Genomic DNA, 22623 nt, shown 5'->3' with positions numbered 1-22623 from the left:
TCAGCCTCCCAAAGTGCTGGGATTACAGGCATGAGCCACCGTGCCCAGCCTAATTTTTAGGGGTTTCACCATGCTGGCCGGGCTGGTCTTGAACTCAACCAGGCATTATTCTAATAGACCTCACAATATCCTCACAAATATCCCAGCAGCCTGGCCTCCCTGCTGCAGTCCCTGCTTCCACAGTCTGCTCCCCACCTGCGGCCAGAGGGAACCTGTGAACCCCTGAGTCAGGTCAGGGCCCTCCTGGCTCAGAGCCCTGCTCTGGTCTCTGACTGCCCCCTCGCCCACTCTGCTCCAACACATTGGGTGGCCTGGTGTGCCCGGGAGGACCTACAGGGTCTGTTCCCTCCATGCTCGCTCTAGACACAATGGGAGAGGCTTGGGTTTTTAAGGGACGGGACTCAGCCAGGCCTGAACAGTGGTGACCGTGGGCTGAGCTGGGACCTGACCCTCCTCCAGGCTCCAAATCTCCTCTCCTCCCTTCCCCCACGGGCCACTGGGCATCTGCCCTGTGACCAGAATCCAGTTTCCCCTTTTTTCTCCTAAGCCCAGGCCCAAGGAGCGGTGGGTGTGACGTGTGGATGGGGGAGGGGGGCTTCCTGCAGCTGTCTCATCCTCCAGCACCCTAACCTCAGGTTCCTCCTTCCCCAGCCCCAGGCTCCAGCTGGGGGCTAGAAGTCCCCGTCTCCTTGGGGTGGCCTCCCTTGGGCCTTGCTCCCAGCCACTTCCTCATTCAGCAGGAGAGCCAGCCACCTGCCTCTCCCCGAGCCGCCAGCCGTGCCTCTGTGTCTGTGCCACTGCCTTACTCTCACCTTTCTCAGCTTTGCTGCTGTTTTCTCCTTCCCCATCTTTCATCTTTGTTTTTCCCCCTGACTCTTCCCTAGTCAAAAACCTGATTTTGGGTCTTGGGTTCCATTTCCACCTTGATTTGCTGTGCAGCCTTAGGCAAGCGTCTCTACCTCTCTGAACAATGGGAATGATAAGAGCATGTGCCCTAGAAGGGCATTGCGGGGACTGAATGATTTAACGCTTGGGACAGAGTGCCTGCATGTCATTAGTGCCCACATGCTGCTGGCTCTTTTAATATCCTTTAAACAGCACAAGTTTCTGATGATTAAATAATCATCATCATAGCTGATGCTTTTAAAAAGCTGACAAGGGTCAGACCCTGGTCTAGGAACTTTAATTCATTAATCCCCACAACTCTAAAAAGTAGGTCCCATTTTACTCCCAATTTTACAGATGAAGAAACTGAGGCTTAGAAAGGTTGGAGCTGGGTGCGGTGGCTCACACTTGCAATCCTAGCACTTTGGGAGGCCGAGGTGGGTGGATCACCTGAGGTCAGGAGTTTGAGACCAGCTGGCCAACATGGTGAAACCCTGTCTCTACTAAAAAAAAAAGAAAAAAAAATACAAAAAATTAGCCGGGCATGGTGGCAGGCGCCTATAATCCCAGCTACTTGGGAGGCTGAGGCAGGAGAATCACTTGAACCTGGGAGGCAGAGGTTGCAGTGAGCCGAGACCGTGCCATTGCACTCGAGGTTGACCAGCCAGGAAGAGGCAGAGCTGGTTTCAATCAGCCAGAGGAAGGTCATGACACTGACCCTCCTGTTAAAACGATGTCCGACCCCTGACTGGGGACGGAGGTAAAGTTTGTACTTCGTGTACCCTTTGCCCTTCACGTCTAGTTGCTGGGGGCCTGCGGCATGGCCCCTGGGTGTCTGGGCCTGATTCTTTCTTGGGTTTTGTTTCTGTCTCTCCTCCCCTGTCTCCTCCTCCCTTCTGCCACCACCCGCCTCAGACTTCCTCCTTCACTTGCCTGGACGCTGCGCCACATCCCACCGGCCCTTACACTGTGGTGTCCAGCAGCATCCGGCTTCATGGGGGGACTTGAACCCTGCAGCAGGCTCCTGCTCCTGCCTCTCCTGCTGGCTGTAGGTGGTGAGTTAGGGGCTTCCGTGGCTGCCTCCCAGGTCCCTGGGCTCAGCTTGGGGCAGGGCAGGGAGTGGGGTGGAACGAGAGAACCAAAAGTGGGTGTTGGGATGGGAGCAGGTCCCCAACCTCCCAAAGCCTGTGGGTTTCTCCCAGAGCCCAAGCCCCCAAGTTTTGTCGTCCGCTACAAGCAGAGGAGAAGAGACATCTAAGGGTGTTGCCACAGGACAAGTTGTGCAGAAGTAACGCACATAGTCTGGTGGCCCAGACGCCAGCCCCCTGAGTCCCGCCAGACACACTCTCCCCGTTGCTAACCTCTTGGCTGTCAGGATCCACCTTCCCTGGCTTCTAAACTTGCCTCCCCCACCCCCGTCATAACTCTGTGCCTCAGTTTACCTTCTTTTTCCTCCTCAGGTCTCCGTCCTGTCCAGGCCCAGGCCCAGAGCGGTAGGCCTAGACCCAGCAGTCCCTCTCTCTACCTCCCAGAGACCTCCCCATCTCCGTCTCTCCCGCACCCTTTCCAAACCTCCCTGCCGCTGACCCCCTCCCCACAGTTCCCAGCACACACTGACCTCCCCTGACCCCTGTGCTGCAGATTGCAGTTGCTCTACAGTAAGCCCGGGCGTGCTGGCAGGGATCGTGATGGGAGACCTGGTGCTGACAGTGCTCATTGCCCTGGCCGTGTACTTCCTGGGCCGGCTGGTCCATCGGGGGCGAGGGGCTGCGGAGGGTGAGTGGGGCTAGCAGGGGACATCCTGAGGACTTGCCTAGATGGGGGTGGGGGCCTGGGTAAACTCTCAGATCTCAAACATCCAAAGGGATGGAAATGGAGGTGTTGATTTGGAATGACAAAACACCCTCAACTCACCACTCTGCCTGTCTCTGCACCCCACAACACCCCTCACCTCCAGCAGCGACCCGGAAACAGCGTATCACTGAGACCGAGTCGCCTTATCAGGTGAGAAAACCAGACTGTCCTCCTCACATTTCACTCCTGCCAGGGATATCTGCCCCAGATACTCCTTCATGCCATCAGAGGGACCTCAAAGCCACTCTGCCTAAAGCACCCCCAAAACTTGAAGGCACACGGGACATCTGTCCAAAACTGGGCCGAATGATCAACCACAAGCTTATGGTCAGCTTAAAATGTGTGAAGAGGGGCTGGGCATGGTGACTCAAGCCTGTAATCCCAGCACTTTGGGAGGCCGAGGCGGGTGGATCACTTGAGGTCAGGAGTTCGAGACCAACATGGTAAAACCCTGTCTCTACTAAAAATACAAAATTAGCTGGGCGTGGTAGCACATGCCTGTAATCCCAGCTACTTGGGAGGCTGAGGCAGGAGAATCCTTTGACCCAGGAGGCGGAGGTTGCAGTGAGCCAAGATCACGCAATTGCACTCCAGCCTGGGCAACAAGAGGAAAACTCTGTCAAAAAAAAAAAAAAGCGTGAAGAGTTAAAAAGAAAAAAAAAAAGGGTGGCTTTGCCTTTGTAAGTGTAAGCACAGGCCTTGCCAGAAGTCAGGCCAGGAATTTTCTGGAAGAAACCCAGCCCTAGGACGACTGATTTCTGGGAGACGCTCTCAGTAGGGCAGAGAATGTCATTCAGCCCTACCTTGGTAACTCTAAAGAGAGGAGTCCTAGAATCTCTTTTTTGGGTTTGAGGACCCTTCATCCCTTCGAGAAACTAAGAAAATCTAGACTCCCAGAAAAATCTACACAAAAAATACAAAATTGTGCATATAATCTGAGAGCAGTGTAAATGTTCTTTATAATTAAAAAAAAAATTTTTTTGGCCAGGCATGGTGGCGCACACCTGTAATCCCAGCACTTTGGGAGGCCAAGGTGGGTGGATCATGAGGTCAGGAGTTCAAGACCAGCCAGGCCAGGATGGTGAAACCCCATCTCTACTAAAAATACAAAAATTAGCTGGGCATGGTGTCATGCGCGTGTAATTCCAGCTTCTCAGGAGGCTGAGGCAAGAGAATCGCTTGAACCCAGGGGGCAGAGGTTGCAGTGAGCCTGGGCGACAGAGTGAGACTCCATCTCAAAAAAAAAAAAAGACAAGGGTCTCACTATGTTGCCCAGGCTGGTCTCAAACTCCCCGTCTCAAGTGAACCTCCCGCCTCAGCCTCCGAAAATCTTGGGATTACAGGCACAAGCAACCATGCTGGTTGAGTATTCTTGAAGCTCTTTTTTCTTTCTCTACTTTAATTTTTTTTTTTTTTTGAGATGGAGTCTCGCTCTGTCACCCAGGCTGGAGTGCAATGGTGTGGTCTCAGCTCACTGTAACCTCCACCTCCCAGGTTCAAGCGATTCTCCTGCCTGAGCCTCCTGAGTAGCTGGAACTACAGGTGCATGCCACTACACCTGGCTAATTTTTGTATTTTTAGTAGAGATGGGGTTTCACTATGTTGGCCAGGCTGGTCTCAATCTCCTGACCTCGTGATCCGCCCACCTTTCCCTCCCAAAGTGCTGGGATTAGAGGTGTGAGCCACCGCACCCGGCCTTAATTTTTTTTTTTTTTTTAAAGTAGAGATAGGTTCTCACTATGTTGCCCAGGCTGGTCTCAAACTCCTGGGCTCAAGAGATCCTGTTACCTTGGTCTCCCAAAGTGCTGGGATTATAGGCATGAGTCACCATGCCTGGCTGAAGCTCTTTTTAAAAACTATAGAGTATACAAGACAATCTAGTCATCTATCCCCCTCTCTGTCAATGTTCCTTTTTAACCCTTTAGGGGGTCATGAGATCCTCTAAGACCTCTCCCCTGAAGAATGCTCGCCCAGACTAGTCATTATATATGATTTTAGGGTTTCTGTCTGAGGCCTGCCCCTGGGGGCCACATAGATCCTCCCCCTACCCCAAGTGTGAACACTGCTGTGTGAAGTCTGATATATTGTCTGCAACCAGCTTTGCCTATTCACCTCACTTGTGGATAAAGTTTCTTTGTGAAGTCTAAGAATCTCAGGATTGGCTCTGTGATATCCAGAAGACCGAGGGGCCCTTCCAGTTACTGGTGGCAGTGAAATTTTAGGGCAAAGCATTACCCGCATGTATTTATTCCCTCTGTGGATGTGTCCAGCACCTATAAGTGCTAAATGCTGGGGACACAGTGACAGAGTTTATATCCTAGTTAAGACAAACTTGAAGCAAATGAACAAATAAAATAATTTTGGGAGGCACAGTAAAGGAAATAAACAGGCTTTTTTTTTTTTTACAGTGGCTGGAGTGTGGGGAGAAGAAACTACAGAGGGGAAATTGAGAAATGCCTCTCTGAGGAGGTGACGTGAGCTGAGACTTGAAGGGAGAGGGGATCTAGGGGAACAGAGTTTCAGGCAGAGGAAACAGCACATGCAGGGACCCTGAGGCTGGGGCACACTGATGAGGCAGAGGAGAAGGGGGACATTGAATGTACTTGAATAAAATCCGGATCTCTTTCATGGCTATAAGGCTGAAGAAGCTGCCAGGGGCCTTGCAGGCCACTGGGAGAAGGCTGGATTTTATTTGGTGGGTCCCTTCCACTGATGGCCCCCATTCCTTTAGGAGCTCCAGGGTCAGAGGTCGGATGTCTACAGCGACCTCAACATGCAGAGGCCGTATTACAAATGAGCCTGAATCATGACAGTCAGCAACCTGATACCTGGATCCAGCCATTCCTGAAGCCCACCCTGCACCTCATTCCAACTCCTACTGCGATACAGACCCACAGAGTGCCATCCCTGAGAGACCAGACCACTCCCCAATACTCTCCTAAAATAAACATGAAGCACAAAAACATTATGCCAGATCCTTGGGCTGATGGAATGGGGACATGTGGGGGTTCTGAGGGGGCCTTGGATCCAGAAACAGTTCATGGGAGGGAGGCTTTGGGAACTCTGGGGTTCTTTGAGAAAGAATACGACTACAGGTGTTTCAATTGTTTTATTACAATCCAAAAGTTGGGGCGGGGGTTCCTGTGCCACCACACACCATCCAGGATGAGAGGGTCAGAAGTCAAAGGTCCAAGCTGCAGGAGGGTCAGCCCCTGCCTGGCATGTTGATGTAGACTTTGCCATCTTCTGGGGATAGGGGAGAGAAAGCATGAAGCTTGACCACCCATATCTCCACTTCCCTGGGGACCCCCTGCTTCAGGGGTTTCCTCAGGGGTTCCCCCAGGCACCTCCCCCAGGGTTTCCCCAGCACCTCCTCCAGGGCTTCCCCAAGGGCCCCCTCCCTGGGACCCCCTCCCTAGGGACACTATGCACCCTCCAGGCCCCGCCCATCTCTGCCCTCACCTTGGGCCGGGCTGCGGCGTGGGCGTGTGCACAGGAACACCGCCCCCACGATGAGCAGCGATGCCACCGCATCAGCAGCCACGAGGCCTGCCAGGAGCGGCAGAGAGAGGGACCCACATCCGGAACAGGAGCCTGGAGAGTGGGGGCCGGAACAGGGAGACAACTCAAGCTCTGCGTCCTGGGGCTGTGCTTTGGCCACAGGCAGAGAGGAAGTCCCCCTGCGAGGGGGCGGGTCCCAGGTTCCTTGGGGTTGCGCTTGGGGAATGAAACGGGAGACAGATGCAGAGAGGCTGGGGTGTCCCAGGACCCTCAGGGCTGTGCGGCGGGCACATGGGGTGCTCCTGAACACAGGCTGGGGGTCGCTGATTCTGGGACTCGGAGAAGGACACGGATCCTCTGATTTGGGGACGGGAGGTGGGATGGTGACCTGGAGAACCACTGGGGTGTTCTGGGAGCCTCTGGCCAAGCTTCTGGGGTGGAAGTGATACCTGAAGTGCCAGGGTAAAAGGCAGGGAGTGATGATCTCTCTCCTGGGGTCGTCTGAGCTGCAGCCACTGTGGAAAGAGAAAGAAGGTGGATGAGGGTGGAGAGAAGGTCCACAAAACAGAATGCTCAGCCTGGCACTGTGGCTCACGCCTGTCATCCCAGCACTTTGGGAGGCCGAGGCAGGAAGATCGCTTGAGCCCAGGAGTTCGAGACCAGCCTGGGCAACATAGTGAGACCTCGTCTCTACAAGAAATACAAAAATTAGCTGGAAGTGTTGGTTCACACCTGTAATCCCAGTTACTCGGGAGGCTGAGCTGGGAGGATCACCTGAGCCCAGGAAGTCAAGGCTGCCGTGAGCCGTGATTGTGCCACTGCACTCCAGCCTGGACAACAGAGCAAGACCCCATCTCAAAATAAACAAACCAAAAAATAGGGTGTAGAGAAGGAAAGGTAGTGTCCTGAGAAGTAATCTCCAGGCTGGAGAGATGGAACAGGGCCACATGGGAAGGGGACTCCCAGAGACATGGAGAGTGACAAGAAATTGGAAGTGGCAGCAGAGACCCAGCCATGAGAAGGGGACGCTAACAGGCAGCCCCTCCAGAACTCCCTGTCTCACCCCCTTCCGCCCCCAAGGACCCAGGCCCTGAAGCAGAATGGATCTCCCAGAAGGGAAGGGGTGCAGGGAGAAGAACCCCACTTTCATCACCCGTCCCTGCAGACGTCACCCAAGCACCCATCTCACAAACGCTCTGCCTACCATCCCCTGTAACCACTGGCTTCACCTGGGAGCAAAAGCAGGAAGAGGATGTGACCCAGATGGATCATGGTGGACTGGGGTCTGGCAGGGGTCTGGCAGAGGACTGTGGTCCAGAGAAGTCCAGAGGAACTGTGGGGGAGCAGAGAAGTAGCAATAGCGGATGTCACCCTGCTGGTGTCAAGGCCATCTGCTTCCTGTGTGTGTTGAGGGGGTGTCTCCGTTACTGCCTTTGGTGAACGAACTCAGGGGGAGGGTCAGAGAGACCAGGGAGGCTGCTGGCCTGGTCCAAGTGGGAATGACAGGTGGCAAGGGTGTGCGGGCTAGGGAGATCTGGAAATATTTTGGAGGTAGGGCCAACAAAATTTGCTGATTAAATGGATGTGGGTGTGTTTGAGAGGGATCCTAGATAGCCAAGCCTTCTGGCGTGAAACGCTGAGAAGATGGGAGTGTCTGCTGGCAGAGATGAAAGGTAGGGAAGTGGGTTTGCGGGGAAAGTGACGAGGTTTGGGCATACAGGGTTGGAAATGCCTGACAATCTCCCTGTGGAGATGCTGAATAACCTCACTGCATTTAGGAGTTCAGGGGATAAGGCTGGTCTGGAGATGTAAATTTGGGGGTTGATGGCTTATGGATGGTACTTAAAGCCACAAGACTGGGTGAGATCACCAAGGAAGTGAGTGCAGACAGGATTCTGCCCCTATCACAACACACACTGAATGGGGGAAGAGGAGGAACTTTGCCAGGGAAATGGAGAAAGAGGGAGGGGACCCCTGAGAGCATGGCATCTTGAAAGCAGGGGAGAGGCCACCGCAGTGGCTCATGCCTGTAATCCCAGCACTTTGGGAGGCCAAGGTGGGGGGATCACCTGAGATCAGGAGTTCAAGCCAATATGGTGAAACCCCGTCTCTACAAAAATACAAAAATTACCCGGGCATGGTGTCAGGCTCCTGTAATCCCAGCTACTTGGGAGACTGAGGCAAGTGGAGGTTGCAGTGAGCCGAGATCTCACCATTTTGCCACTGCACTCCAGCCTGGGCGACAGAATGAGACCCTCTCTCTAACAATAAAAATGTAATAATAAAATAAAATAGAAAAACAAGCAAGCAGGGGAGAAATAGGGCCAACATGGTCAGTGCTGTGAAAGGTCACCAAGTGAAACTGAGAGTGGCCTCCCACTGGAATGCCAGCTCCAGGGCTGGGAATTCCTGTCTGCTTAGTTCACAATACACAGCAAAATGCCTCCTCTGCTGCAATAAATTATTTTAAATGATGAATGAGTAAATGAAACCAGACCTCTAAAAAGGGTGATGTAGGGGAGAGGGAGAAATTGAGCCCACAGACCCTTCGTCTGGGAGTCTAGACCCCCAGTCCTGCCTCCCTCTGGACCCAGTAATATTCTCCCTGCCCCCACCCCATCTCCATCCCCACTCCTACCCCTACCCCCATGGGCAGGACCCAGGAGACAAAGCCTCCAGCACCCCCTTAGACACAGACCCAGAAATCCAGGCCCCAGCCAGGCACCATGGCTCAAGCCTGTAATCTCAGCACTTTGGGAGGCCAAGGCAGGCGGGTCACCTGAGGCCAGGAGTTCGAGACCAGCCTGGCCAACACGGTGAAACCCCATCTCTCCTAAAAATACAAAAATTAGCCAGGCATGGTGTCCAGCACCTGTAGTGTCAGCTACTCGGGAGGCTGAGGCAGGAGAATCGCTTGAATTCAGGAGGCGGAGTTTGCAGAGATCGCACCATTGCACTCCAGCCTGGGCGACAGAGACTCCTTCTCAAAAACAACAACAACAACAACAAAAAAAAAAAAAAAAAAAAAAAAAAGAAAAAAGAAAAGAAAAGAAAAAAAAGAAAAAGAAAAGAAAAGAAATCCAGGCCCCCCGGTGTCTCCCTCCTCTTGGAGCCCGGTGCCCTAGGCTCCTTCAGAGCAAAGATCTGGACCCCAGCTCCCTCCTTCCCGGGGGGACTGAGTATTCCGCCTCCCAAGTCCGCCGCGCCCATTCAGGGACTGCGTTCGCCGGAGCGCGACCCGGGGACTCCCAGGCCTGTGGGCGGGCCCTGCCCAGGACTGGGCGGTGCCATAACCCCTAGTTTAAAAACTCGCGGGTACCGGACCCAAGATCGGGGACCCGGCGGCGGCTCCGCGGGGGAAACAGCGAGGCTGGCGCAGCGCCGAGGCCGCGGCCCTGGGGGCCCGCAATCCACGCCACGGAATCCCCGAGGTAATGGGTGCGGGCAGGACGCGTTCGGCCCCCTAAGAGAGTGAGGGACTGAGGATCGAAAGACTCCCGAGGCCCTGAGGGACGGAGCTGAAGCGTCAGTCCTTTATCCCGAGAGTGAGGGCCCTAGGTGTTTGGAGGAGGAGGGGATCGTGGATCGTGACGGAGGGGCGGCTGGGATCCCAGACTTCTGGGTCCTGGGGGTGCAGGGGTCTGGGGATCCAGGATCGCAGGGCCCCGAGGGTGCAAGGGCTGGGAGGCTGGATCTCTGGGTCCTTGGAGGTGCTAGGGGTTGCTGGCAGCCGAGACTCCTACCCCTAGAAGCAGGGACTAGGCTGAGTGCGGGGGGGGGGGGGGGGGCGGGGCGTGGTTGCTTAAAATCGGCGTGGGTCTCGGTGGGGAAGGGTCCGGAGCCTGGCCTCAGGGTCTACGCTGGCGGTGACCCTGCCTCTGCCCCGCCCTGGGATTTCCGGATGGCCACCCGTGAGGGGCTGAGCAGGAATTCCCCTTGCGCGGGGATTCCACGAGCGCCACGCTCGGCCGCGCGCCCCGCCTCGGAGCAGGACACCTGGGGTACAGGACTTGGGGGAAGGGGAGGATGGAAGATTCCCTTGCGTGAGCGCCGTGGCGTCAGCGCGCCGCGTCGGGGCTGTTTCCGAGCCGCCTCCTCCCGCCCCCGCCCCGCGCAATCCCCACTTAACCCTTCCTCCGCCGGAACCCAGGCTCGGAAGGGTGAGGGTTCTGTCTTTCTGGGTCGTGGGAAGGAGTTTGGGAACTGGGGCTCCCAGGTCCTAGAGAGGAAGGAACTGAGGGTCCAGATTCCTGGGGCCTGAAAAAGAGACTGTACGGATGGGCCTTTTTTTTTTTTTTTAATGGAGTCTCTCTCTGTCGCCCAGGCTGGATGGAGTGCAGTAGCGCGATCTCCGCTTACTGCAACCTCAACCTCCGCCTCCCGGGTTCAAGTGTTTCCCCTGCCTCACCTGGGATATACAGGCGCCTGCCACCACGCCCGGCTAATTTTTATATTTTTAGTAGAGACGGGGTTTCACCGTGTTGGCCACCTGACCTCAGGTGATCCGCCCCCCTTGGCCTCTCAAAGTGTTGGGATTACAGGCTTGAGCCACCGCTCCCGGCCCGGGGTGAGGCCTTTGACTTCTCGAGGAGGGGCGCTGGGGACTCCTGATTTCCGGGTCCGGTTCTAGGGAAAAAAATGTTGGGAACCTGGATGTGCGTCTAGGGAGTGACGCCTGGCGCCGGCCCCCCACCAACCCGCTGACTTCAAAACTTGGATATCTGGGGGTGGAATTTTTTTACGGAAGTGGGGTGGTTGCTGCAGAGGGGTGCCCTCCTCCCCCTTCCTCACTTTCCGCGACGGTGGTGGAAAGTTGGGTCACAGGGAAAGTGCGGAGCAAAAGGAAGGAAACGGCGGAGGCGGATGCCCCACCCCAAATCTTCTAATGGCTTTGGAGGAGTCAGGCGGCATCTATGTGCCAGTTTTTCCGCGCGGGAGGGCGAGGAGGGTGCCCAAACCCACTCCCCGCGCGCCACCCCCGCGGCATTTAGGTGACTTAAGGACCCTTGATGACTTCCCCCTCTCCTCTCCCGCACAGTGAGCAGGGGTGAGCGCAGCCACTGCCCAACGCAAACCGTGAAGAAGCTTCTGGAAGAGCAGAGGCGCCGCCAGCAGCAGCAGCCCGACGCTGGCGGGGTGCAGGTGAGGCCAGGGAGCCACAGCTCTCCGGAGGCCCCGTGCTGTCCCGTAGGGACTCAGCGGCTTGCCGGGCCCTCGGGGCTGATGAGAGGGGTGGTCCTGACCGAAATGTCTTATAGATCCGAGACAGACCCGGAGGAATCTGCCAGATAAAGTCACCTGGGTTCCTTTTTGCTTTTGTCTCTACAGGGACAATTTCTCCCTCCCCCAGAGCAGCCCCTGACCCCATCTGTGAATGAGGCTGTGACTGGTAAGTTCTCTCAGCTCCCGGCCTCCGCATCCCCCTTCCCTAAGGGACTCAGACATCGCAGCTCTCAGAACTTTGGGACACCTGGGAGTCAGGCCCTCATTCTTCCCCCCCTTTTTTTTTCTGAGACAGGATCTCGCTCTGTTGCCCTGGCACTGGAGTGCAGTGGCGCTATCTGGCTCACTGCAGCCTCAACCTTCTGGGCTCAAGTGATCCTCCCACCTCAGCCTCCCAAGTAGCTGGGACCACAGGCGATGCCACCTTGCTTGGCTAATTTTTTAAATTTTTGTAGAAACGGGGTCTGGCTATGTTGCCTAGGCTGGTAGGCCCTCATTCTTGCTGGAACTCAGTAGCCGTCTGATTTCCTAGGTTCTCTGAGTCCAGTAGTCTATGCACATAGTCCTACGGAGCCCCAGGGCCCAGGCTCCGCCTTTTTAGTGCCCCAGGAGTCCAGGCCCTCAATTCCTCAGTGTCCCAGGAATCCAGGTCCTGGGCGCTTGGTGTCCCAGAAGTACTAACTCTCAGTACCTTGGGAGACGCCAGGCCCTCTAGCCCTGGATGTGACGTCCCCAACTCTGGTAACCAGACCTGCCCCTGCCCCTCCTCTTACACACAGGCCACCCTCCCTTCCCAGCACACTCGGAGACTGTGGGTTCTGGACATAGCAGCCTGGGCTTTCCAGACTGGGACCCCAACACGCATGCTGCCTACACTGACAGCCCCTACTCTTGCCCTGCTTCTGCTGCCGAAAATTTCCTGCCACCTGACTTCTACCCACCCTCGGACCCAGGGCAGCCGTGCCCATTTCCCCAGGGCATGGAGGTGAGATACAGAGTGGGTACAGGATGCTGAAGGGCCCCTAAAAATTCGCAGTTGCACTCCTGCAGTATTCTGAGATGTCTGGAGCTCAGTTACGATTCCCTTTTCCAGGCCGGGCGTGGTGGCTCACGCCTGTAATCCCAGCACTTTGGGAGGCTGAGGCAGGCGGATCACTTGAGGTCAGGCATTTGAGACCAGCTTGGCCAACATGGTGAAACCAAAAATAAAAAAATTAGCTGGGTGTGGTGGCGCACGCCTGTAATCCTAGCTACTCGGGAGGCTGAGGCAGGGGAATTGCTTGAACCCAGGAGGTAGAGATTGCAGTGAGTAGAGATTGCACTGCTGCACTCCAGCCTGGGTGACAGAGCAAGACTCTGTCACCGAAAAAAAAAAAAAAATCCCCTTTTCCAGGTGGGCAAAACTGAGGCCTGAAGGTCTAAGGTCACTTGGCATAGATGGGATACCCAGGGGCTCTGCATGCAGATGTGTGTGTGGTGGCTTGGGATGGAGGAATTCTCAGCTGACTGGGTCTCCCCACCACCTGCACCCTCCAGGACCCCCCAGACACCCAGTTCTATGTAGGATCTTCTCTGCCACAGGCTGGACCCTGGAGAGTTTCTGCACCCCCTTCGGGACCCCCACAGTTCCCCGCTGTGGTCCCTGGACCATCGCTGGAGGCGGCCCGAGCTCACATGCTGGCTTTGGGGCCACAGCAGCTGCTGGCCCAGGATGAGGAGGGGGACACGTGAGTATTAGGGATGGGGTTGTCTGCAGACTCTTGGCTTGGCGGGGGCTGTTCTCACGGCTGTCCCCCACCTGTCCTCAGGCTCCTTCACCTGTTTGCGGCTCGGGGGCTGCGCTGGGCGGCATATGCTGCGGCTGAGGTGCTCCAGGTGTACCGGCGTCTTGACATTCGTGAGCATAAGGGCAAGGTGAGGCTTGGGGCCTGAACTCTCCTGGGTTCAGGGGAGGAAGGAGCCTGGGGCCTGGACCCCTGGATCCTAGAGAAGAGGGGAATGGGGGGTGAGCTCCTGGGGCTGAGGGGAGATGGGGCTGGGAGCCTGGTTTTCTGATGGGAGGGAACCAGGAGCCCAACCTGACTTCTGTGGCCTGCAGACCCCTCTCCTGGTGGCGGCTGCTGCCAACCAGCCCCTGATTGTGGAGGATCTGTTGAACCTGGGAGCAGAGCCCAACGCCGCTGACCATCAGGGACGTTCGGTCTTGCACGTGGCCGCTACTTACGGGCTCCCAGGAGTTCTCTTGGTATGGCCAGCTGGCAGGCAGGGGTTTGTCTGGGGGGGTAGACTGGTTGCCCAGATTTTGGCTTCCAGGGCCAGGAGGCCAAGGGATACCCTTACCCAGCAGTCTGCCTTCTCTTCCTCCCAGGCTGTGCTTAACTCCGGGGTCCAGGTTGACCTGGAAGCCAGAGACTTCGAGGGTAAGTTGGGTGTGGGCAGGGCTGGTGTGGTTGGTGTGGCTGGGCGAGGTGGGTGCAGATGCGGGTCCCTCACTGTCTCCATTCTGCAGGCCTCACCCCGCTCCACACGGCCATCCTGGCCCTTAACGTTGCTATGCGCCCTTCCGACCTCTGTCCCCGGGTGCTGAGCACGCAGGCCCGAGACAGGCTGGATTGTGTCCACATGTTGCTGCAAATGGGTGCTAATCATACCAGCCAGGTGAGCGGGGATGTGGGCGGTCAGTCCCTGGGAGATTGTGTGGAATGGGGCCACTTGGATGTCCGGGAGCTCCAGGCAAATGCTGACTTTGCCTCTTCCTTGCTGCCTGTCCTTGAACATGTTACTTCACTTCTCTGTGCCTTAGGGGTTTTTTGTTTGTTTGTTTGTTTGTTTTGAGATGGAGTTTTGCTCTTGTTGCTCTGGCTGGAGTGCAATGGTGTGATCTTGGCTCACCACAACCTCTGCATCCCGGGTTCAAGTGATTCTCCTGCCTCAGCCTCCTGAGTAGCTGGGATTACAGGCATGAGTCACCACGCCTGGCTAATTTTTTTGTATTTTTAGTAGAGACAGGCTTTCTCCACGTTGGTCTCGCTGGTCTCGAACTCCCGACCTCAGGTGATCCACCTGCCTTGGCTTCCCAAAGTGCTGTGATTACAGGCGTGAGCCACCGCGCCCAGCAGGGTTTTTTTGTTTGTTTGTTTTTTTGTTTTTGAGACAGGGTCTCACTCTGTCGCCCAGGCTAGAGTGCAGTGGTGCAATCTCATCTCACGGCAAACTCTGCCTCCCAGGTTCAAGCGATTCTCCCGTCTTAACCTCCTGAGTAGCTGTGACTATAGGCGCACGCCACCGTGCCCGGCTATTTTTTTTTTTTTGTATTTTAGTAGAAGTGGGCTTTCATTGTGTTGGCCAGGCTGGTCTCAAACTCCTGACCTCAAATGATCCTCCCACCTTGGCCTCCCAAAGTGCTGCGATTATAGGCGTGAGCCACTGCGCCTGGCCCCTAGTTGTTAACTGGGAATAATATTACTGACCTTAGGGTATGTTATCAAGCACTTACTATTCATTCATCAAGCACTGAGTTTCATAGATTAGCTTATTGAAACCTCACAAACACCCTTTGACATGTGTACTCTATTCTCTCTATTTTACTGATAAGGAAACTGAGGCACGGGAAATCAAAAATCTTTTCTTTTTTTCTTTTTGAGACGGAGTTTTGCTCTTGTTGCCCAGGCTGGAGTGCAATGGTGTGATCTCGGCTCATCACAACCTCCGCCTCCTGGGTTCAAGCGATTCTCCTGCCTCAGCCTCCCGAGTAACTGGGATTACAGGTTCCCACCACCACGTCCAGCTAATTTTGTATTTTTAGTAAAGACAGGGTTTCTCCATGTTGGTCAGGCTGGTCTCGAACTCCCGACCTCAGGTGATCTTCCTGCCTCGGCTTCCCAAAGTGCTGGGATTACAAGCGTGAGCCACTGCACCTGGCCTCAAAAATCTCTTTGAGACAGGGTCTCACTCTGTCACTCAGGCTGGAGTGCAGTGGCATGATCACAGCTTATTGCAGCCTTGACCTTGTGCACTTAAGTGATCCTCCCACCTCAGCCTCCCAAGTAGCTGTGATCACAGGCATGCACCACCATGCCTGGCTACTTTTTTGTAGAGGTAGGGTCTAACTATGTTGGCCAGGTTGGTCTCAAACTCCTGAGCTCAAGCAATCCTTCCACCTCTGCCTCTGAAAGTGCTGGGATTGCAGTTGTGAGCCACTGCACCCAGCCTGAAAAATCTTATAGCTTGTGACTATCAGAGAGAGAATTAGAACCCAGGTAGTCTGACTTTAGAACCTAGCTTTTAATTATGTTCTGTTCCTTTCCTGTGACAGTAGCTCCTTCATAGGCTGGCTGAGAGAATTAAACATCCACAAAAAATGTTTATTTATTTATTGAGATGGAATCTCACTCTGTCACCCAGGCTGGAGTGCAGTGGCACGATCTCGGCTTACTGCAACCTCTGCCTCCCGGGTTCAAGCCATGCTCCTGCCTCAGCCTCCTGAGTAGCTGGGACTACAGGCATGCACCACCACGCTTGGCTAATTTTTTTGTATTTTTAATGGAGACGGGGTTTCCCTATGTTGGCCAGGCTGTTCTCTCAAACTCCTGACCTCAGGTGAGCCGCCCACCTTGGCCTCCCAAAGTGCTGGGATTACAGGCATAAGCCACTGCGCCCAGCCGAAAAATGTTTTTTTAGTTAAAGAATGTTGAACACCAATAAAATATAGAAAATAGTGGAATGAACTCCATATGTCCAACATCAATAACCAGCCACTCATGGCCAGTCCTGCCCCATCCACTCTCTCACTTTCAAGTGATTTTTTTTTTTTTTTTTTGAGATGGCTCTCGCTCTGTCACCCAGGCTGGAGTGCAGTGGTGCGATCTCGGCTCACTGCAAGCTCCGCTTCCCGGGTTCACACCATTCTCCTGCCTCAGCCTCCTGAGTAGCTGGGACTATAGGCACCCGCCACCACGCCCGGCTAAATTTTTGCATTTTTAGTAGAGACGCAGTTTCACCGTGTTAGCCAGGATGGTCTCGATCTCCTGACCTTGTGATCCACCCGCCTCGGCCTCCCAAAGTGCTGGGATTACAGGCGTGAGCCACTGTGCGTGGCCTCTCACTTTCATGTGATTTTTAAGCAAATTCCAACATGTATTTTTTTCAAAAATATTTGTGTATCTTTAAAGAATAACGGTGTTTAGCAGAATTAGCTAGATGGTGGGGATGGACTGTAAGAAGGACGGGCATGACTGAGTAGAGACAAGATAAGGCATTATTAGCGGGGTCAGGAAATGAATGATGGTAATCTAGGCTCTTAATGGTTGCAAAGTAGAGCTAAGTGATCATTTGGGCAATACAGAGAAGGTGAAATTGATACTTTGGTAATTCATTCGTTTCTTCACTCAGAATTTTGGACACATATGATGTAGTGTGCTAGTGATGGGGCATAAAGGAATTCGAGACCAACCTGGGCAACATAGGGAGACCCCATCTCTAAAAAAAAAATACAAAAATTAGCTGGGCTTGATGGCACATGCCTGTGGTCCCAGGTACTCAGGAGGCTGAGGTGGGAGGATCACCTGAACCTGGGGAGGTCAAGGCTGCAGTGAGCCATGATTTTGCCACCACACTCCAGCCTGGGCAACAGAGCGAGACCCTGTCTCAAAAAACAAACAAAAAACATAGCTTTTTTTTTTTTTTTTTTTTTGAGACGGAGTCTCACTCTGTTTCCCAGGCTGGATTGCAATGGTGTGATTTTGGCTCACTGCAACCTCTGCCTCCCGGGTTCAAGCTATTCCTGTGTCTCAGCCTCCCAAGTAGCTGGGATTATAGGCATGTGCCACCACGCCTGGCTAATTTTTGTATTTTTAGTAGAGACGGTTTCACCATGTTGGCCAGGCTGGTCTTGAACTCTTGACCTCAAGTGATCCGCCCTCCTTGGCCTCCCAAAGTGCTGGGATTACAGGCATGAGCCCCTGCGCCCTTCGAAAAAAAAGAACTTTTTAAACCTCAGTATCATTGCTCTGTCTTTAAAAAATTAAAGATTTTCTTGTAATACCAAATATCCTGGCTGTATTCAAATTTCCTTTTGGCTGTAAAATGATAATTTTTTTCATTAAAAAAAATCAAGATCCAAATAAGCACACATATTATGATGTTACGTCTTTTCAAATCACTCTTAATCTAGAGCTTTGGTTTTGTCTTCATCATTTTTTGGACGAGCAAACTAGGTGGTTTTGCCCTGTTATCAGCACATAAAATGTTTAACATTCATTATCGTTACAAACTCCTTAAAGACACATAAAAAGGTTTCATTTTAGAAAATGTCTTTTATTTTCCCCCAAATATGATGGGAACAGCTCAATATTGTGGTGCAGTATTGCAATATTAGCTAGTCCACTGATTAATGCTGCCAACTCCTGTGCTTGTAGATAAAGTACAGTCTGTGTGGGTCGGGATGCAATTTAATGTGTTGAATGGAGGGCAGGTAGCCAAGGCAGTTGCTTTGAAGAACTGGAAAAGGAGTCTCTTTCTCAGACACTGGTGGGAAAATTGTCATGAGAAATGTACAGTTCTGGAAGGTGTATGGTGTGAATGGTACACCCTGAGACGTGGTGGTGTGCGGTGCATAAGACATACAACTGAATAAGGCACTCTTGGTGGGGCTCGCAGAAGAGGGCCAGCATCTTATTTATTTATTTATTAATTTTGAGATAGAGTGTCACTCTGTCACCCATGCTGGAGTGTAGTGGCGTGGTCATGGCCCACTGCAGCCTTGAACTCCTAGGCTCGAATGAACCTCCTGCCTCAGCCTCCCAAGCAGCTGGGACTGCAGGTGCGCACCACCACGCCTGGCTAATTTTTCTATTTTTTGTAGAGATGAGGTCTTGCTGTGTTGTCCAGGCTGGTATGCAGCTCCTGGCCTCAAGTGATCCTCCTTCTTCAGCTTCCCAAAGTGCTAGGATTACAGGCGTGAACCACCGCACTCCGCCAAGGGTCAGGGTCTTTAAAGACTCCTGGATTCTGTGGGAGGGCACCTAGGTGTGAGGCTGGCCCTGACCTCTGCCATTCCCTTCCCCTCAGGAGATCAAGAGCAACAAGACAGTTCTGCACTTGGCCGTGCAGGCTGCCAATCCCACTCTGGTTCAGCTGCTGCTGGAGCTGCCCCGGGGAGACCTGCGGACCTTTGTCAACATGAAGGTGGGAGCTGGGGCTGGGAAGTGCAGATTGTGTGGGGTACGGTAGGGGGGGCAGTGGGATGTTAGGGGTCCTGGGGGCTGTAGACGTGGAGGGGACGATGTGTGGGATCTGCAGGGGAATGTATAGGAAGCAGACACAGATTGCCCCAGAACATGTAGTCCGTGGACACAGGGATGCATGCAGCGTGGCTGTGGCCGGGGGAGGTCTGGGATGTGAAAGGACAAGTGTAGGACGTAGACAAGGCAGAAATTGAAGTGCAGTTTAGAGGCCTGGGCCAGCTGAGCCCAGATCCCCACCAGCCCTCCCCTTACTTTTCCAGGCCCACGGGAACACAGCCCTCCACATGGCGGCTGCCCTGCCCCCTGGGCCGGCCCAGGAGGCCATCGTGCGGCACCTGTTGGCAGCTGGGGCGGACCCCACACTGCGCAACCTGGAGAATGAGCAGCCCGTTCACCTGCTGCGGCCCGGGCCGGGCCCTGAGGGGGTAAGTAAGCACTGAGCCTGCCTGTAGAGTGGCCTCTGAGCTCGCGGGCGGGGGATGACCTCCCTGCCCCACCCAGTGCTCGCTTTCAGAGAATGACTTCTAATCTCGGAAGGTGACTTCAGCCCTCAGGCAACCCTGACTCTATAATGTGGCCTCTGACCTCAGTGTTTCATCCCTTACCCCAGAATGGTGACTTCTCTGATCTCTACCCCAACCCTGACCTCACAGTGTGACCTGTACTCCCAACCCTGAATCTTGCTTGACCTCAAGGTGTGACCTTTGATCCCCCCAAGTGTGACCTCCTACCCCCTGCCCCTAACCTTGGGTCCTGACCTCAGATGTGACCTTTGACCTCTTACCTGTTCCCTTCAATTCCCTCTCATTCCTCACCCCCAGGTGGGAACCCCCAGCCAGCAGCCCCTTTCCCTTCACTGAAGTTCTGCTTCCTGACCCTTTCTCAGTGTATGAACCCAGGCCTTGACCTTCTTCCCACATCTTTATTTTTATTTGTTTGTTTGTTTGTTTATTTATTTATTTATTTTGAGGCAGCGTCTTGCTCTGTTGCCTAGATTGGAGTGCAGTGGCATGATCACAGCTCACTGCAGCCTCGAGCTCCTGGGCTCAAGGGATCCTCCCACCTCAGCCTCTCCAGTAGCTGGTACTACAGGCAGTCACCACCACACCCAGCTAATTTTGTTGTTGTTTTTTTTTTTAAGAGATGGGGTCACACTATGTTGTCCAGGTTGGTCTCAAACTCCTAGCCTCAATTGATCCTCCCTCCTTGGCCTCCCAAAGTGTTGGGATCACAGGAACCATCACTCCCAGCCTCCTTCCCAAATCTTTTTTTTTTTTTTTGGAGGCGGAGTCTTGCTTTGTCACCCAGGCTGGAGTGCAGTGGTGCAATTTTAGCTCACTGCAAGCTCCGCCTCCCAGGTTCAAGTGATTCTCCCACCTCAGCCTCCCAAGCTGGGACTAAAGTCACACGCGCCACCATGCCCGGCTAATTTTTGTATCTCTGGTAGAGGCGGGGTTTCGCCATGTTGACTGGGCTGGTCTTGAACTCCTGACCTCAGGTGATTTGCCCACCTTAGCCCCACAAAGTGCTGGGATTACAGGCGTGAGCCACTGCACCTGGCTCTTCCAAAATCTTGACTCTGGACCTCTGATCTTCAAATCCAGAGGGACCCACTCAACCTCTCTTCTCTAGCCCCTCCCTCCGCATGGCGTGCCTTCCCCACCTCTCCTTCCAACCTGACAGACTTCTCTCCCTCCTTTGCCTTGTCTACAGCTCCGGCAGCTGTTGAAGAGGAGCCGTGTGGCGCCGCCAGGCCTGTCCTCTTAGGACTCAAACCCAGACCCTGGACTGATTTTCCAGTCCCCACCGTCCTGCGGGACAGCCAGCGTATGCTAATGTTGCAAACCCATGATAATGTATGTGGAATATCCTGCCATTGGGGTCTTACATTAAAACCCCAGAATGGCTGCAGATGGGTGAACAGGCCCCAATATTTGGGGTGCTGTGATACCCCTCTTCTACCCACAAGGAGCCCTTTTGATGATTTCTGTGAAATCGAGGCCCCTTGATTGTTTCTGTGAAACACCCTGCACCCCTAGTCCTTTCCCCACTGAGATCTTTTGGGTTCTCTCCCCTAACTCAGCTCTTCATTCCCAGAAACCCAGATGTAATCCCCCTACGTGGTGCTTGGGGCATCCCAATGCCATCTCAGTAAAGCTCCTACAATGGCCTCCTCACCCTCCCCGGGACCCACACCCTTCAGGTCCTCACCCTGAGACAGGAGGGACCCTCTGAGATCAGGGACCCTTAGGTCCCACTGCTCTCTGATTCAGAGCTCAGCTGGGCCTCCAGTTCCAGACCCCAGCATTCCCGGTCACTCCCTCCCTAATCTGAGCATCACTCAAGCTCTTTATTAAACTCAATTTGGGCCAGATTCGGTGGCTCATGCCTGTAATCCTAACACTCTGGGAGGCCGAGGCGGGCGGATCACTTGAGGTGAGGAGTTTGAGACCAGCCTGGCCAACATGGTGAAACCCTGTCTCCACTAAAAATACAAAAACAATTGGCTGGACATGGTGGCGTGCGCCTGTAGTCCCAGCTACTTGGGAGGCTGAGGCAGAAGAATTGATTGAACCCAGGAGACGGAGGTTGCAGTGAGCCGAGATTGCGCCACTGCACTCCAGCCTAGGTGACAAAGAGAGACTCTGTCTCAAAAAAAAAAAAAAAAAAAAATTTAAACTCAATTTGGACTAGAACCGCTGTTGTCTGATCTCTGGGGGCACTGGTGCAGGGGAGTGGCTGTGATGCCTGTTGAGGGGTCATATTGGGATGAATGTGCCTGAGGGGGGAGGATGTAGCAGCCACCATGGGTGCCAAGTCCATATCCTGTCACCCTCACCCTGGCGACACAAGAGGGACTGGCCTTTAGGAGGCCAAGGTGTGAGGATCACTTGAGGCCAGGAGTTTGAGACCAGCCTGGGTGTCAGCCCCAGAATATTTGCCTTTGGGCAATCTCAAACCACTGGTGCGGCTCTGCCCCAGGTATGAGCATGGCAAGTGTTGAAAGCCAGGGGGTTCATGCCCACTTCCCACTCCAGCAGCCCTCAGCCAGTTACTGATAGGAGATAGTCCCCCACCTGTCTGTTGGGCTAACTTGGAAGTGCATGGCCTATGCGGGCTCCAGAGTTCCCCAGCAAATGAATCCCCAGTTCCCCACAGTGGTTTGGGCTTGATAAAATACCCTTTATTGGCTGCTCTTTCTGCTCTGTGTCTCTTCCTGTCTCCCCTACCAATGTTCTCCATCCCTTCCAAATGAACTTTCCCTCCAATCCTTCCCTCCATAGCTGCTTTTGGAGAAACCCAAACTAAGAATTCCACAAAACCCCATTCTCAGCCAGGCGCAGTGACTCACACTTAAAATTGCAGCACTTTGTGAGGCCCAGGCGAGCAGATCACCTGAGGTCAGGAGTTTGAGACCAGCCTGGCCAACATGGCAAAAACCCATCTCTACTAAAAATACAAAAATTAGCCAGGCGTGGTGGCGTGCGCCTGTAATCCCAGCTACTCAGAAGGCTGAAGCATGAGACTCGCTTGAACCTGGGAGGCAGAGGTTGCAGTGAGCTGAGATTGCGCCACTGCACTCCAACCTGGGCGACAGAGCAAGACTCTGTCTCAAAAAAAGATACAAAAAAACCCCCAAGGCTGGGCGCAGTGGCTTATGCCTGTAATCCCTGCACTTTGGGAGGCGGAGGCGGGTGGACTACCTGAGGTCGGGAGTTTGAGACCAGCCTGGCCAACATGATGAAACCCTGTCCCTACTAAAAATACAAAAAAATTGGCCAGGCGCAGTGGCTCACACCTGTAATCCCAGCATTTTGGGAGGCCGAGGCGGGCGGATCACGCGGTCAGGAGATTGAGACCATCCTGGCTAACACGGTGAAACCCTATCTCTACTAAAAATACAAACAAACAAAAA

At 53.9% G+C, this 22623-nt stretch overlaps 3 protein-coding genes across 14 annotated transcripts; 2 read left to right on the top strand and 1 right to left on the bottom strand.

Moving 5' to 3' along the window:
• The first annotated feature begins 751 nt into the window (after window positions 1–751).
• On the top strand, window positions 752–5707 carry TYROBP (transmembrane immune signaling adaptor TYROBP). Of its 5 annotated transcripts, none has more exons than XM_063800241.1 (6): window positions 752–1645; window positions 1801–1940; window positions 2346–2378; window positions 2527–2661; window positions 2843–2889; window positions 5471–5707. In XM_063800241.1, the coding sequence occupies exons 1-6, from the start codon at window positions 1593–1595 to the stop codon at window positions 5534–5536; spliced, it is 474 nt and encodes a 157-aa protein (XP_063656311.1). In that variant the 5' UTR covers window positions 752–1592; the 3' UTR covers window positions 5537–5707.
• Window positions 5708–5833: 126 nt separating this feature from the next.
• HCST (hematopoietic cell signal transducer) lies at window positions 5834–9207 on the bottom strand. 4 transcript variants are annotated; one of them, XM_016935733.3, is made up of 5 exons: window positions 9113–9207; window positions 7470–7573; window positions 6690–6755; window positions 6202–6333; window positions 5834–5985 (listed from the first exon to the last, which is right to left on the bottom strand). In XM_016935733.3, the coding sequence occupies exons 2-5, from the start codon at window positions 7510–7512 to the stop codon at window positions 5945–5947; spliced, it is 282 nt and encodes a 93-aa protein (XP_016791222.1). In that variant the 5' UTR covers window positions 7513–7573; window positions 9113–9207; the 3' UTR covers window positions 5834–5944. The 4 variants fall into 4 exon arrangements, with proteins under 4 accessions (XP_016791222.1, XP_063656801.1, XP_063656800.1 ...); XM_063800731.1 differs by having other exon boundaries at window positions 6202–6456; window positions 9113–9197; XM_063800730.1 differs by lacking the exon at window positions 9113–9207 and adding an exon at window positions 8372–8452 and having other exon boundaries at window positions 6202–6456.
• Window positions 7808–21403, top strand: NFKBID (NFKB inhibitor delta). 5 transcript variants are annotated; one of them, XM_016935732.4, is made up of 12 exons: window positions 7808–7913; window positions 11279–11382; window positions 11569–11629; window positions 12243–12448; window positions 13045–13190; window positions 13272–13377; window positions 13562–13708; window positions 13832–13883; window positions 13973–14121; window positions 18532–18648; window positions 18968–19132; window positions 20421–21081. In XM_016935732.4, exons 1-12 carry the CDS (start codon window positions 7823–7825, stop codon window positions 20472–20474), a joined length of 1398 nt encoding a protein of 465 aa, XP_016791221.1. In that variant the 5' UTR covers window positions 7808–7822; the 3' UTR covers window positions 20475–21081. The 5 variants fall into 5 exon arrangements, with proteins under 5 accessions (XP_016791221.1, XP_063656799.1, XP_009433667.1 ...); XM_063800729.1 differs by lacking the exon at window positions 7808–7913 and adding an exon at window positions 9248–9671 and having other exon boundaries at window positions 13000–13190; window positions 20421–21403; XM_009435392.5 differs by lacking the exon at window positions 7808–7913 and adding an exon at window positions 10056–10400 and having other exon boundaries at window positions 13000–13190; window positions 20421–21403.
• The last annotated feature ends 1220 nt before the right edge of the window (window positions 21404–22623 follow it).

This window comes from Pan troglodytes, chromosome 20 (assembly GCF_028858775.2).
Source record: "Pan troglodytes isolate AG18354 chromosome 20, NHGRI_mPanTro3-v2.0_pri, whole genome shotgun sequence".
Lineage (NCBI taxonomy): Eukaryota > Metazoa > Chordata > Mammalia > Primates > Hominidae > Pan > Pan troglodytes.
Note: the sequence above shows the minus strand (reverse complement) of the source record. Positions and strands in the feature narration are given on the sequence as shown.